This window comes from Tetrao urogallus (assembly GCF_951394365.1).
Source record: "Tetrao urogallus genome assembly, chromosome: 2".
Lineage (NCBI taxonomy): Eukaryota > Metazoa > Chordata > Aves > Galliformes > Phasianidae > Tetrao > Tetrao urogallus.
In genome coordinates this window covers 21,199,178-21,213,589 of record NC_136814.1, presented here as the reverse complement: position 1 = coordinate 21,213,589, position 14,412 = coordinate 21,199,178, and the positions used below count along the sequence as shown (strand labels likewise).

The window sequence follows — 14,412 nt, the reverse complement described above, 5'->3', positions numbered from 1 at the left end:
AAGGAAAAAGGAACGGGACTATTTATTAACTTGTGGACACTTACAGTAAAGGTTTTATCTAGAAAATAGAACAGAGAATTTTCTTGGTGGCTGTATTTATTTTCATTCAGTTCATGAAAAGGCATTAGTGAAGAGAACCTTCACTCTATCATGTAGGACATAACAGCAGTTGTATGTGAATTTCTACAAGTAGAGTTTTGCTATGTGAGCATTAATGGAATTTGGACATTGTGCTGGCTGGTACCTTTGGGTGGGCTACAACTCATACTCTTAGTATTAAGATGTGCTGGGTGCAGTGTTTAAAAAAAAATAAAATCACATTCAGTATTAATAGTCAGTTCAGCAATAAAAACAACCAGTGCAGCAGTGGCATGATTTTTTGAAGTGTCAACATTACCTCACAAAACTGAATAGATATGCAAAACTGTCAGTATTACTGTTTTGTAACAAGTTTGTACTGTTTCCCAGCACTCCTGGTAGTATTAAAATGGCACTGGACGTGCCCTGCCACCTCTATTGTTGTTCTGTGCATGTTGCTGAAAGACATTAATAGTAATATGCAAGTTGTATTCTTAAAAACACATTTTCTTGGGGAAAAATGAGTTTTTTAAAAAAAATAATGATAATTGATTAATAATGAATTTCTAATATTTCATAATTTTTTATACTTTGTCACAAGCTTTTTGTCTTTCTTGACTACACTGCTGAAGCACAAGAAGAAGAGATTGCTGTTTTTGTAGAGACAAGTGTCCACAATAATGGTTTGTTGCTTGTGTATGTTATTGCAATCATGGAAAAAATGTCCAAATTGCTGAGTCTTTACACAACTCTTTCAAGATTTGTGTGCAGCTTTGAACCTCGTCGTTGAAAGGCCAAGTGCTCTCAGATAGTGATGCCTTGACATCTTATATTAAGATCAGACATCACAGGCTGAAGTTAAGCTTCCACTGTGCTGCCGAGGGAATTTCTCTTGTATGCATCGTAACCACAACTGCTTAGTCAGACCTGAATAAGGAAGCTTGTATTGGAACAAGTTCAGCAATAAAATACATGGTGTGTCTGAAATAACCAAGAACCAGGCTTGTCTGCTTCTTCCCTCTCTGCCCTTCCGCTGTGAGACTTGGCTAAGGACCTGTGATGGATGGCAGTGTTCACAAGTGACTTGGTAAGAGACTTTCATGCCTTTCACATGAATGAAGTTCTCTGGAAGCATTCGAGCGCTGCATTCATGAAAATATTTCATTAGGTGCCTAAGTAGAAACTGGATTATTCCAAACATCCAGCCTCTACCCTTTGTGCTGTGCTTATGGATTATACTGCCGTGGTCCTTGTGTACCTCCTCTTCTGGGCACGCACTTGTTTTGGAATCTTGTGGAAGACAGGACATTCTAACACAGTGACAGTAATACTGAATGAAATGGAATGATGTAAGCTCCTAGAACCCTTCCTGCATCAGCCAGGAAACGAATGAAAACAGAAGGAAATGAGTGCATATACCCAAACCTCACTGCTTGCTCAGAAGAGTCAGTGAACTCATCTCCCTAGGATAGAAAGCCAACAGAGACCCAGCAAGCTTCTACAAACAGCAAAACGCTCTTCGGTAATCATTCTTCACAAGGCCTGGAAAAAAGGCCTTTCAAATGTATTATACTTCCTTATACAAGATGACTTGATCAGTGACAGGGAGGCCTTTCTCATCCCTCTTTCCCCACCCTTTTTCACTCCTCTGTTCACAATAGGAATTTTGGTTCAGGGGTGAAGTTGAAGAGAGGGAAGAATTTTTTTTAGTAGAAATTCTTGTGTAATTTGACATCAGCTACAGACTTTGGTTTACACTTTGTGCTGCTCAGTGTCTTGTGACAGTTTTCTTCTTGTGTCTTTTAGATTTCTCATGGGTAAAATACTGTGGGAAAACTGACATGGTGATCAGCTGTATCATATAGCATGAGGGTATCTGGTATGTTTCTAGCTTTTTCTATGGAACCACAGTTTACTACTCTTTAACTCAAGAATCAATGGTTGGTATATATCTATTACCAGGGTCCAGAGCAATCTGAGTTATTTCTTCTTAGCCTCTAACTTATACTGAAGCTCTTTTATGCTACAGAGCCGTTCTGAGGTGGTTCTTGTTCAACTGAAAATTTCTCTTGAAACTTGCTTATTATGGCATTTGTCTTAATGGTGGTTCTAGTGGCTGTTTTGTTACCTTACTGCAAAATGGTCAAATAATGTAGAAAACATGCATGCTGTTCTTTGTTTTTTTTCATTACTTGTATGCTTACGCACAGTGTGAGACTTCAATAAAATATCATGGTAGTCTTTGTAGTGACTTAGGGTTACTTTTTGTCTTGTCTAACACTGGCTATTATTGGTAAGTGTCCAGGTTGTGTTATTCCAGAGAATACCCAAGTCATTTTAAAACGTCACACTGACACAGTATTTAAATACAAGGCAAATAGAGAAGGTCAGAGTTGAGCACATCCAAAGCATTTGCTTTTAAATTAGTGTAAAATTTGAGATTCAGACCCGCCCTACAGCATGTTTGGAATGGCCTATGGAAGTACTTCCTGCCATAGAAGAGATTGGAAAAGAGACTGGAACTGACATGAAACCTGTCCTGTGAAAGAGCTGAGGCTTTAAGCAAATACTTCTCTGAGTGCCAGACAAGGGCTGCTTAAGACCTACTTTACCTCTCTCTTCCTGTTAAATCCGTTTGCAGAGGTACTCAGAAGAAAGTGGCTCAAAAGTAACTCCACAATAAAATATTATTTCCAGCTCATTACAAAATTTGACGTGCACACAAACTCTCCCCTTTCCTTGAAGAAATGCACAGTTCTCAGAGAATAATCAGTTTTACTCAGATTTACAACAAAGACCATTTACAGCATTTCTGTGAAAAATAATGCCATTTTAAGACTGGCAGATGTTTTCCATTATCAAAGAGGGAGCTCATGTAAACTTTTTTTTTTTTTTTTTGCCTCAAAGACTTCATAAAGTAATTCAAACTCTTAAAAAAAGTCTCTTTAAAAAGTCTACTTTAGCCAGCACTACCAAATCAGCATGCAAGCAAAACATTTAAACCGAACCGGCAGTGCTCAAACTAACTTTAAAAAATAAAAATCACATTAAGAGAAAAGGTAGGAATAACTGTAGCTACATGGGAGGTCCTTTGGGTGTTACCATTCAACGAGCCTGAACTCTGCAAGCAACGGCAGGTGGTCAGAGGAGTTATTTTCATTGGGAAGACCGTTAACAGTCCAGAGATCTTTCTCTGTTAGAAGTGCCAGCCTTCCGAGGAGCTTCAGACCTCCGTGAAGAGAATCCTCTGTTCCTAAGTGAAAACAAACAGACAAAAACATTCAGTGTAGACTAAAGTAAAAAAAAAAAGTAATAGATGGCATTCATACATTTTCAGAAAGAACAGAACATGACAGTCTGTGGTTTTGTATGGAACAATAACCAAACAAGATGGTTTGGAATTTTTTCAATCTATTACTGTTCCCACACAGAAGGGCTTGCTCCCACAAGAGCTGCAGTACTCAGGACACAGCCCCTGCACTTTGCAGGAGGGGGAGCTGAGGTAAGAAGGGAAAGGGATTTATTTGTCCATTGTACCTTCCCTGAAAAAACCCTGATACAATCCAGTCTTATTCCTTAGCGCAGCAGCATGGCTGTACAGAACTGACATTTGCAAAATTAAGAATCTCATGAGATTTACTGGGACACACAACATTTCTATATCCTCAAGCATGCAGTTCTCCAGCAGGCAGACAATACTCTCTCTGCTGAGGATGAAAGCATTTTAGCATCTTCATTCCTAATTGCTTGTCATAAGAAATGGATCTTTCCCAGTGTTTCCTGCTAACTTTTTATCATAGCCTTAAAAGAAATCTTAGAAGTACCAAACCTCCTCCCCCTCTCCCCCAGAGTAAAAGCATCACATTGGTCATGGTAGAGGGGAAGACAAATGATAGCTTTTTTACAACTTTATTATTATTATTATTATTACAGTATATTTAACATGTGTCCTCATTAAAAACAAATAAACAAACAAACTACAAAGCAATCAGCAGCAGCAAGAAGATTTTTTTTGCATTAAGAAATTCTATTGAGAACGAGATCCTTTATGTTGCATCAAACTTTTAGAGTTCTTGAGCTGTCTCCTTGAGAGAGCAGACTATTCTGCACCCCTACCTGTTGGTTGCACAGAGATACTACGGAGGGAGCTGAGAGCTTTTCAGGAATGGCCCAAAACAGCAGCTGCAACTTTTGACAAAAATGTGCATGCAATGAATGTGTATGATCAGCTGATTTCAGAAATTCCAGCTGAATCTTTTAAGGGCTGGCTTACAAGTAGAACTATGTAAAGGATCACCCAGCAATTGCTAAACTCCTTGCAGAGTTCAGGATCTTCACCCCCTTTGCAAACTACTAGCTTACCAGGCCTCTCACAACCCAGCAGCTGCTTTCTGCTGCCTTGAAGGAAATCCTTCTTGCTGTAAAAATATCTCAGTGTCTTTAGAGCACATGTCTGCTCAGCTCTTGAGCCAAATGTATTATTTGGCAGCACCTGCACTTCTACAAAGCAGCAGTTCATTGCTACAGAGAGCGTGGTCTGTATGCAGTGATTCATGCCAGCTCAGGGCATGCACTTTGGAAGCAACCAAATCAAATCCTGCAGCACCCAGGTAAGTACTAACTCCCTTTTCACAGAAACATTTCCAGAACACCAAACTAAGTTCTTGGGTAAGCATACCATACATTTTTAAGTCACAGAGCACTCAGAACACAGAACTCGGGAGGAATTTAGAGACTCTTCTAGAGATGCTTTTCATTTGCTGTATGCGTTACAACAGACAAGACTTCGGTACATTCACTCAATGAATGTTAATGATCTAGACCCAAAGCATGAGAGATGAAGGTGCAGTTTTCATTTCAGTTACCAAGAACAACGTCAATCCACAAAAATCAGTGGCAATCTGCACTGGGAGCAGGATTAGAATCCAGGTTTCTTTGCTCAGAGTTCTGCAGAGCCATTTATCTGATGGCACTGCGCTGTGCACTCATGGCTGATAATGGCATAAGACACTCAGCTAACTGTAACGTGAAAAGTCTGCTGCTCAGCAGCACCACACTAACACACAACTACGATCAAAGCAGTGCAGTTCCCCACCAGGAAAAGCGCCCACAGAGGCACTGCATCTTTCTTGCACCATCTGGTGAGTTTTAGCTGCAACTGCAATCAGGAGAGTGGCAACTGGGCTTCTGCCTGCGCCTCCTCTCAGAGGAAAGGCCATTCACTTGACATTAATTACACCAAGACTATCTGAAAAGTAATTTTCTAGGAAGCAGTTCATTTAGCAGCTTTGGCACGTGTTAATAAAATTGCCATTTTATTGACTGAATGATTGGAAAAACGACTTTGTTGTAGGTCTGGCCACTCAGATCCTCCAGGAGTCAACAGTATTTTCCAAGTGCTATTTACGTCACTGATTTTCTGTAGCCTTAGCTCTTGGTTTCCATGCTGAGAGGGGAACTACAAGAATGTTTCTCTAGGTGAAAGAGTTTGCCCATTCCAGCTGTGGTAGGTTGACAAGGCAGCCATACCTCTGAGGTACTCGATATGGATCAAATTATCACGTTTCCCTTACAACCAGATCTGGAAGTTCCCTTTTAGCATCTCTAAAAAATAATTAGAAGTTGGTTTCTTTACCTGGTTGGGCAACAGAATCATCATTTGCTGCAGAATAGAAAATATAATCCACAGTGACTGCGCTTCGGGAGTGACAAGTTGTTACTTCTGGCAGCCCATTTTCAGGGAAGTAGTGAGAATAGACTGAAGACAACTTAAAACGGTGCTGTAATTTTGAGGATAATCTAGATGGAATCAAAAGAAAAACATTTTATTTTCTTGCATTTCCTAGAAAAAGCCATCAAATGTTTCTTGTTCAAACAAAATAAACATCTGGATATGCAAGCAAACTGGTGTTTTCCTCAAGCAATCAGTCTCATCGCTTTTTGTGCTAGAAATGTTTATATAAGAATAGCTTATGAGAAAGGGCAAGACTGTGAAACTCATCTCTACCCATGCCTTACTGTATGTAAAGAAATCAATGTTGGTTTTTTTTTTTCCTGAACTAAAACTTGAGTGTTTTCAAGTTAGGCTATACCTAAACTTTCCTCTACTCAGGCTCCTGTTCTGCCTTTCCTCATCAGCAGCCTGTCTGTTCCTCTTCAGTTCATCTCATCTCATGTATGTATTCAATTCTGAAAGAAAAAGGCACAATTGCACCTTTCAGCAGAAGAGCTCTTCTCTCTATCCCAGCCATTTGCTCCCATCGGCTCAGCAAATCACCCTTTCCTCAGCTGTACCGCCTTGCCCTGCATGGCTGCATTTTAAACCTGATCTTCAATATGTTCTGGTTAAAATAAAATGTTTTGCTATTGTTTTTACAATTAAATCAGCCTGGATGGCAGTGGGTACAATACAAGAAAGCAACAATTTCTGCTCTAGAAATGGATGGGGAATAAGTTCCTCTTTTCAACTGATTCTACTGCCAACAGTTATACGTTGCAGCTTCTGTGGACTTCTGCATCCTGTGTTTTGATGACCTTTTCCATCTATGTTTAGCAGAAGCGCAGCTTTCCTGAGACAGTGCAGCCCGCCCTAACAGCCTGACACCAGCCAGTGCCAAATGGTTAAGCAGGGAGTGAGATCTGGTTAAACATTCAGCAGTCCTGTGACTCACAGCCTAGCCAACAATCATTGCATCTACACCGATTAAGTCGTGTACAACAGCTTTTTCTTCCATGACTTTTCCTTACCATTGCTCAAGTACTTGTGCGGTGTTGTTCAGCAGTTGGTTTTACTTCTGCTGAAAGCAAAGAGTGTTTGTGTGTTTTATATCTACTGCCTGGAAATTTGTCACAGTGAGTATATTCTCTACTTAACCCTTCAATATTTGCTCATGTTCTGCTTGCTCTAAATGATTTTCCAGTTAATTCCCTCCCAGCTTTTTTTTTTTTTTCTAAATCAAGAGACCCAAGTCCATTTAGTCACTCTTCAGATCAAAGCTATTCCAATGACTTTGATCATCCTTGTTACTTCATTTCCTTTATAAGATGAAGCAAAAACCTGCAAGCAGTCTTCAACATGTGGCATGATACAGATTTATTTACACTGTAGCATTCCATTTTCTGTACTGTTATCAACTCCCTTCCTCAGAACAGTTATTCCTTGCCTTTTTGATTACTAGAGGTTTCAATCTATTAGCAGTGATACCAAGATCTCAATTCTGATAAGACATGGCTAACTTAGAGCCTGACATCACACACAGACCATTAAAGGAGCTTCCTTCTCTTTTGCTTTATTTTATATGCTTTTCCCAGTTTGGTAAAGGCAAGTATATTCTTCCTCTAAAAAAACAAACAAACAAACACCTGTTTCTTCACAGCAGTCTACTGATTATTTTGCCAGATGGGCAGATTGGGATCAGTGTGCATCTTATATCCATGTCTGAAATCAAATACAAGTCTGGTCTAAAAACAAAACCAATACAGCCCCCTCTTTCCCCCCCAGATATCCAAGATCCAGTCAAAGGAATGCACCTTCTCCCCAACAACACGTACTTTTCAGATGCTATTACAATCTCTTTGGTGTTATCCGATGTTGCTTCCTCTGTTTTTTCTCCTGTCAAATAAAAATACATTCAGTTTACATTCAAAGAGTAGGATGTAGGTGAGACTATAATACTGAAAAGCTACAACAGAATATCTGAATATCTGTAAGTATGTTTATTTCTTGTGGCAAGCAAGGTACAATTCACAAAACTGGACTGCATTACTCTGTTCCATTATTTAGATTCCCTACATCACATTATTTCAAATTGTTCTGTCTGACGCACACAAAAGGTGGATGAAAGATGCAATACCATTCAACAAGGAATCACTTTCTTTTCCCATTTGTCTCGTGAGATACTCTTACTGTAATACATGAACACTGGAGCAGAACGTAGGCTGATGCTACATGCTGCATTCCTCTCTCTTCTCCCTGTCACAGCACAAGCAGTTTTCCTGATGCAAACACAGTAATCCTGATGTGATTATCTGTCAGCTCCTGAATGGCAAATTCTGTGTCTTCTCAAAGATTTAAATCTGGAAATGCTTATCTTGTACAATATTCAAATTCACACGTGAACAAACAACCTTACACTCAAACAAGCCCAACAGTAAGTTTGTGCAAACTCAAGGCTATTTTTCCCCTTCTGCTATAAAAGATTATCTGTTTTTCAGTGCTTCCTGAAGGATGCTTTCAAAGGACCACAAAATCCATCAATCCCGAAACTGACCTGCATCATCTTCTTTTTGCTTCTGTTTTATTTCATACACACAGTTTTGTGAAATACCTAATTTTTTGGGCCAAATTGGAATAGATAAGATTCTTTGTCCCCTTGGAAACTGTTCTTGTCCAGAGACCTAAGAAAGACAACACGATTTTTCAGAAGAAATTTGATTAAAAAAAACCCCTGACGTGACCACGCATTTTCTGTACATTAAAAATGTAAGCAAAAAACAGCCCCTTAGAATAAGCATTTTATAGAAACTTAACAAGCCATTATAAAAAACAGTGAATTCTCCCGATCATAGAACAGCTTGGGTTGGAAGGGACCTTAAAAATCACCCAGCCCCAGCCCTCAGCCATGGGCAGGGCTGCCCCCAGCTCAGCTGCCCAGGGCCCACACAACCCAGCCATGACTGCCTGCAGGGATGGGGCACCTCAGCTTCTCTGGGCAGCTGTGCCACTGCTTTGCCACCTCTCTGTGAAAAGCTTTTATCTAAACCTAACTTCTTTCAGTTTAAATCATTACCTCTTGTTCTATCACAACACTCCCTGATAAAGTGTTTCTCCCCATCTTTCTTGTTGAACCCCTGTAAACAGTGGAGGGCCACAGTGAGGTCTCCCTGCAGCCTTTTCCAGGCTGACCAGCCCAACTCCCTCAGCCTTTCTTCACAAGAGAGGTATTCCAGCCCTCTGAGCATCCTCATGCTCTCCTCTGGACCACTAAAACAGGTGCACATCCTTCCTGTGCTGGGGGCCCAGAGCTGAACACAGTACTCCAGTGGAGTCTCATCATTCCCTCTGTTTACTCCTATCAAGATTTTTTTTTGCAGCTACCTAATTTTCCAAGATAGCTGTTGTGACACGAAGCTGAGATTACTGAGAATACTGTTTGCAATGTAATAGGATTGAGTATAGACATCTCCCTAGCAGAATCTTATTTTATCTTTTTTATGCTTATTCTGGGATCAAGTAAGGACAAAGACGGGCTAAAAACAACTACCCACTGGCAACAAACACCACTGAGGCTGTTTCCCTATTTTCTCATTGTACACAGTTCTGTGCTTCCTATTAAATAGTTTTTGACATATCCAAGAGCTATGGCACACAAGAATTTACAAAGAAAACCATCTAACCTGAAACAGTTTAGCCTCAGCACCCAATCCCATATTTGATTTTTACAATTATTCTAACCACTGTAATTCAAAGCTCATCTAAAACAAAAGTCATCTTCTCAGAGAGAACAATATGCAATTGATTAAGTGGTTGTTTTCTCCTGCTTAAAGACCAGAGCACTGACAAACAGTGACACAATCATCCTGTGGATAACTGCATTTTAAGAACAATTAATTTGTTCGGCAGATTTTTCATTTTAGAGTGATAGAGGCAGATACAACATCCTGTAAGGCACAGCTAACAAACCCAGGCTTAACTCCACAGCAAATTTCTAGCAATTCTCTTTAATCAGAATCAACTTTTTTCCAGGTAAGAAATGAAAAGCTTACCTTCCCTATAGCAAGTCCTTCATAATTTAACTTCCCTTCCTTTATAAATCTGTACAGCGGAGAACCAGGAACAGAATTGAAGTCACCACAGATGATAATTGGGCAGAAGATACCATTCTTCTGAGGGGCGACGCTAGCAATCTCTGCCAGGAGCATTGCAAGTTGGGTCAGTTTGATATCCCCTCTCCTCGGGTTATACAGCAGATGCGTGTTAGCTATACAGATGGCAGCGTTAGTTTTACATGGAAATTTAGGCTGCAAAAGTAAGACTAGTCCAACGTTGTCTCTGTCCAAGAGTGGAATATCACGGCGAAAAAACTCCACGGGATTTGATGACATCAGGCTAAATTTAGAAGTTTTGAAGCAAATAGCACAGCCATCGGGTTTTCTTCCTGTCCGCATTTTGTACTCACAGTGATACCCTGCAAGAAAGATAATTAAGAACAGAATACTATTAAAACAATACAGATTCATTACAAAAAAAAAAAAGTTACACTTCACACTACTTTTGCCCCTCCCACAGCAGTAAAGACTCAGTCTGAAGTAAGGAAGCCTAAGGGAAGTTCACTGCACTCTTTACATTCCTTTCTTTAATGTTCATCATTGAACTCTGCATCTTTTGAGGTTAAATTTTCTGATGCTTATGTTATTTTGGAGGACAGATGACTTCAATGGGAATTATTTGGTGTCACTAAATACAAAGCTAAGAGCAGAGTTCCTAAACAATATCCATCACAAACTCCCTAAGAGAAACTCAGGCCTGAATGGCTTCTGACAGAAATACCAAAACAACTGGGTCCCGATAAAAAGAAACTTATGTAAAACTTAGTTCCTGTTTATCTTTCAAGTTGATGGGGATCATCCCCAGTATCTCATTTTTCAAAAATAATTGTTTTAAGATGGCATTGAGCTGCCATCTTCAAGTCAGGAAATAGTTCAGTATTAACTGCCCCAAATAAATTTCAGCTAGAAATGTAAAAATGTAAGTTTTTAGTACTGTATTTATCCAGTATTCTTTAAGTGAGAAATTATTTAACATAACTAACCATACATAAGTAATCAAGTATCACTAGCAATCATTAGACTTCACTAATGAAGGCTTCAAAATATGGTTCAGTAAGGAACACAAGAAGCATTCTGTCCCAACTTCAGTTTAAATGCTGCAGGAAATTTGGTCCAATACCTTTCACAGTGTATAAGCATTTAAATAGTTTAAGATACCAAGCATCTTCTTCTCTATTCATGTTAGAGAAAAAAATAAATAAATAAACCAAACAACCCAAAATATAAACCACAAGTCACATCAGCGAAAGTAGACTTGCATAACAAAGGCTTTTTTTCTGGATATTACCTGTGAAGCATGTCAGTGATTAAAAAAAAAAAAAAACAACCGTACTGGCCATAAGATTTTCATCATACCCAAGGATTCCAAACTTGACTTGATCTCTTTCCTATAGTGGTCTTCTTGGACTTCTTGTAAACAAAGTACCTGAGGCAAAAAAAAGTTTACAACAAAAGTATCACTTTGTCTCTCTGTTGGCAGCCTCTGTACGTTCAGACAAAACCAAGAAGATGTTAGATTTTTTTTTTTTTTGCCCCATAATCCTACAAAAGGATTCAGTCTCCCATTAAAAACAAAAACAAAACCTTAAAATGAAATATTTGCCAATGAAAACCAGCCATACAGTCTTGCATGTCCTTCGCACTAAATAATTTCTGGCACAGTTGAAGACACAGACTTCAGCTCTAGAGGTTCAGAATCTGACACTGCCATAGAGAAAGGTGCCCTATTTTCCCACTCTACATCTATCATCAGATGTGCTGAAGACACAACGCTGGACTGAGTGGATCTTCAGCTATACTTGCATAAACTATTCTTAAATTCAGTGCCTTCTTTACTGCACACTATTAAAGCATGCATTAAAGACAAAAGGAGATTTCTGTGAAGAGAAGGTTCTAATATTGAAAAATAATTTTGCTGCATGTCAGCAGAACATTGGAGTCATTTCAAAAAGACCAGGAAGTCAGGGACAAAAGGCAACCATGAGTATTGCATACTGCACAGTTTGCTTTTCCTCTAAGTTTGGACCATAAGTAATGCATTATAAATCATAAATCAGAACTTCTGTTAGGCATGACATAACCAACAGCTCAGCTGGATTCACAAGACAGCCCATCCACTAAACTAAAAACCATCAAGGATTGGCTACCCCATTTCTATCAGTTCTAATAAATATTTCATTTCATCCGTTCTAATTAATAGCCACGTGCTTGTTTTCTACTCACATCTGCGTCCAGCTGTTTGATTTCTTGTAGAATGTTGGGAAATCTGTATGTCCAGATTAACAAACGTTGTCTGCAGTGTTTGTACAGGTGGGAGTTATCTTCTAACAAATTCTGTGAGAGGATGTTGTAGGACATGACTGTGAAATCGAATTTGGCTTCACATTCTCTATTACTTTGGTCAGTTTCTGCACTTTCCAAGATTTTCATTGTCCTGCTGTGCTGACAGAAATATTCCCAGTGTCTTTTGATATTTCCTGTTAAAAACACACGCAGCAGAAAACCACATGACTTCTTACTGCTCTTAGAAATCATTCTACTAGCAACTATTTGCCTTGGAAATCGCTTAACCAATTCTAAAAGCTCATCTGATTAGCAGTGATTTAGAATCTTCATTGAAGATGATCTTTATATAAGCATCCGTAAACAGCACAGCAGAAAACAGTTATATGCCCTGCATTTCTAATTACTTTGAAAACAGGAAACTGGCATGTTCTAAGGAGATTGCTGCTGTCATACCATACCACCCCACTTTGCTCCTTCTTCCTTGCAGGAAGGCTGCTGTCCCAGGAAGTCAAATCCAGTCTCTGACACAGGCTTATATCACTGCCTGCCCCTACATCCTAAATGTAATGTATCTGCAATGAATTCAGCAAGGCTTCAAATATTACTTTCATAGTGGGAGAGAAGTCATGCTGCACCTTTGTGACACTGTAACATTTTTAAAACAGATGTTTTCTGGGAGAGGTGCCAAGAAAAACAGTAACTCAAAAGAGGTGGGCAATGTTGCATCTGACTTGTCACAAGTTCAAACAAGGCAAAGAAGCAAAAAACCATCTTTTACCTTTCTTACTACTCTCACTTTTTTCATCTTGTGAGACAGAAACACATAAAGCTTCTTTCTGCTCAGAGAAGTTTGGTTCTTCTGGGGCTGGAGAATCTGGCTGGGTGCTGAGCCTCCTCTTCTTTGTCAGTGGTTCTTCTCCCTCAGATTTCATAGTGGGGTTAGGCAGGTGAAAGCAAGAATTTTGTGCGAAGTTATCGAGCTGCCAATTAGAATTCTGAAATTGCCTCCAAGGTCCAAAAAATGGTGGGAGCCTCCAGTTTGCTGAGAAATCAACCGGAACAGGAAGAGGGAACGAGGCCCATGGGCAGTGTCCAGCCCATCTCATACAGGTGGGAACTGGGTTGCCAAAGGCAAATACCTGAGAACCGTTGACATGGGTGATCCAGTCTCGGCCCAGCCTCTGCACATGACGGGGCAGCATGGGGTGTCTACCAATGAAAGTGTACATTTTGTTACTTAAATCCAACAAAATGTGCCTATAGAAGGCTGCAAATGCAATATAAAAGCCCCTCTCTACAAGTTAACACACACAGGATATTCATTTTTCTATTAGTTCTAGTTCAACTACACGAGAGAAGAATCAGATTTTTAGATACCGCTTGCACATTACAACCTCTTACTTGGAATTTCAAATGTAGTTGGCACATGTAGAAATGTAAACCTTAACCTGGAGGATGACTCGCAAAGCGAGACCTCAGGAACTGAGGCGGAAGAGGGAAAAGGATACAAGCGCCATTTAATTTTCACACTCTCCCTCTTAGTAACTATCAATAATTCCGCCTTGTTGAATTCAACGCCACATCTTCCAAGCGCTCAGCAGGACAACTTTTACAAGAAGTCACTCGGCGTGCTGCTTGAGCTTCTTTAAAAGGCTATTAGAAAGGAGTCAGAAAAGCACCGACTTGCAAGAAGTCGGGAATTTGCTGAAAGAGGCGCTGACAAGGACCGTGCCATGACGACAAGGAAACAGACGGTACGGATGCTCACTTCCTTTCAGGCGCCACAGACAGCAAAGAAATCTCACGCCTGCGCCGACTTCCGCTGGGCACCGCAACGGCGCTTAAAGCAACCGGCCGGCACGGCCAGGCCTCCCGCAGCCGCACGCGGCGCCCCCGGGTTCCGGGCCTCTTCCCCCGGCAGCTGCCCCACCGCCCAAGGGAGGCCGACGCGACACCCAGGCCCGGCGGAGGCCTCACGGCGCCCTCAGGCCCGGCACCCCGAGACCCTGATCCTCGCCCGCCGCTCTTTACCTCACGGCGGCCCCAGGGCCGGGCCCGGCCCTGCGGAGCCCCGCTAGCTGCTCCGCCGAGCCCTGGCTCCCCCAGAAGGGGTCATTCCAGGGCAGCGCCAGCTCCGCCCGCCGCCGCCGCCACAATCCCTGCCTGCCGCTTACCTCGCGAGGGCGCTAGCTAGGCCACGCCCGCTCGCCCGTGGGACTT

General features: G+C 40.8%; 1 protein-coding gene across 1 annotated transcript; it reads right to left on the bottom strand.

The window, feature by feature from the left end:
* Positions 1 to 3,176: 3,176 nt before the first annotated feature.
* ANGEL2 (angel homolog 2) lies at positions 3,177 to 13,394 on the bottom strand (the record flags this gene model as incomplete). The annotated part of the gene is made up of 8 exons (XM_079550293.1): positions 3,177 to 3,331; positions 5,714 to 5,877; positions 7,630 to 7,690; positions 8,349 to 8,475; positions 9,844 to 10,265; positions 11,263 to 11,332; positions 12,130 to 12,383; positions 12,971 to 13,394. The coding sequence occupies 8 exons, from the start codon at positions 13,392 to 13,394 to the stop codon at positions 3,177 to 3,179; spliced, it is 1,677 nt and encodes a 558-aa protein (XP_079406419.1).
* Between the last annotated feature and the right edge of the window lie 1,018 nt (positions 13,395 to 14,412).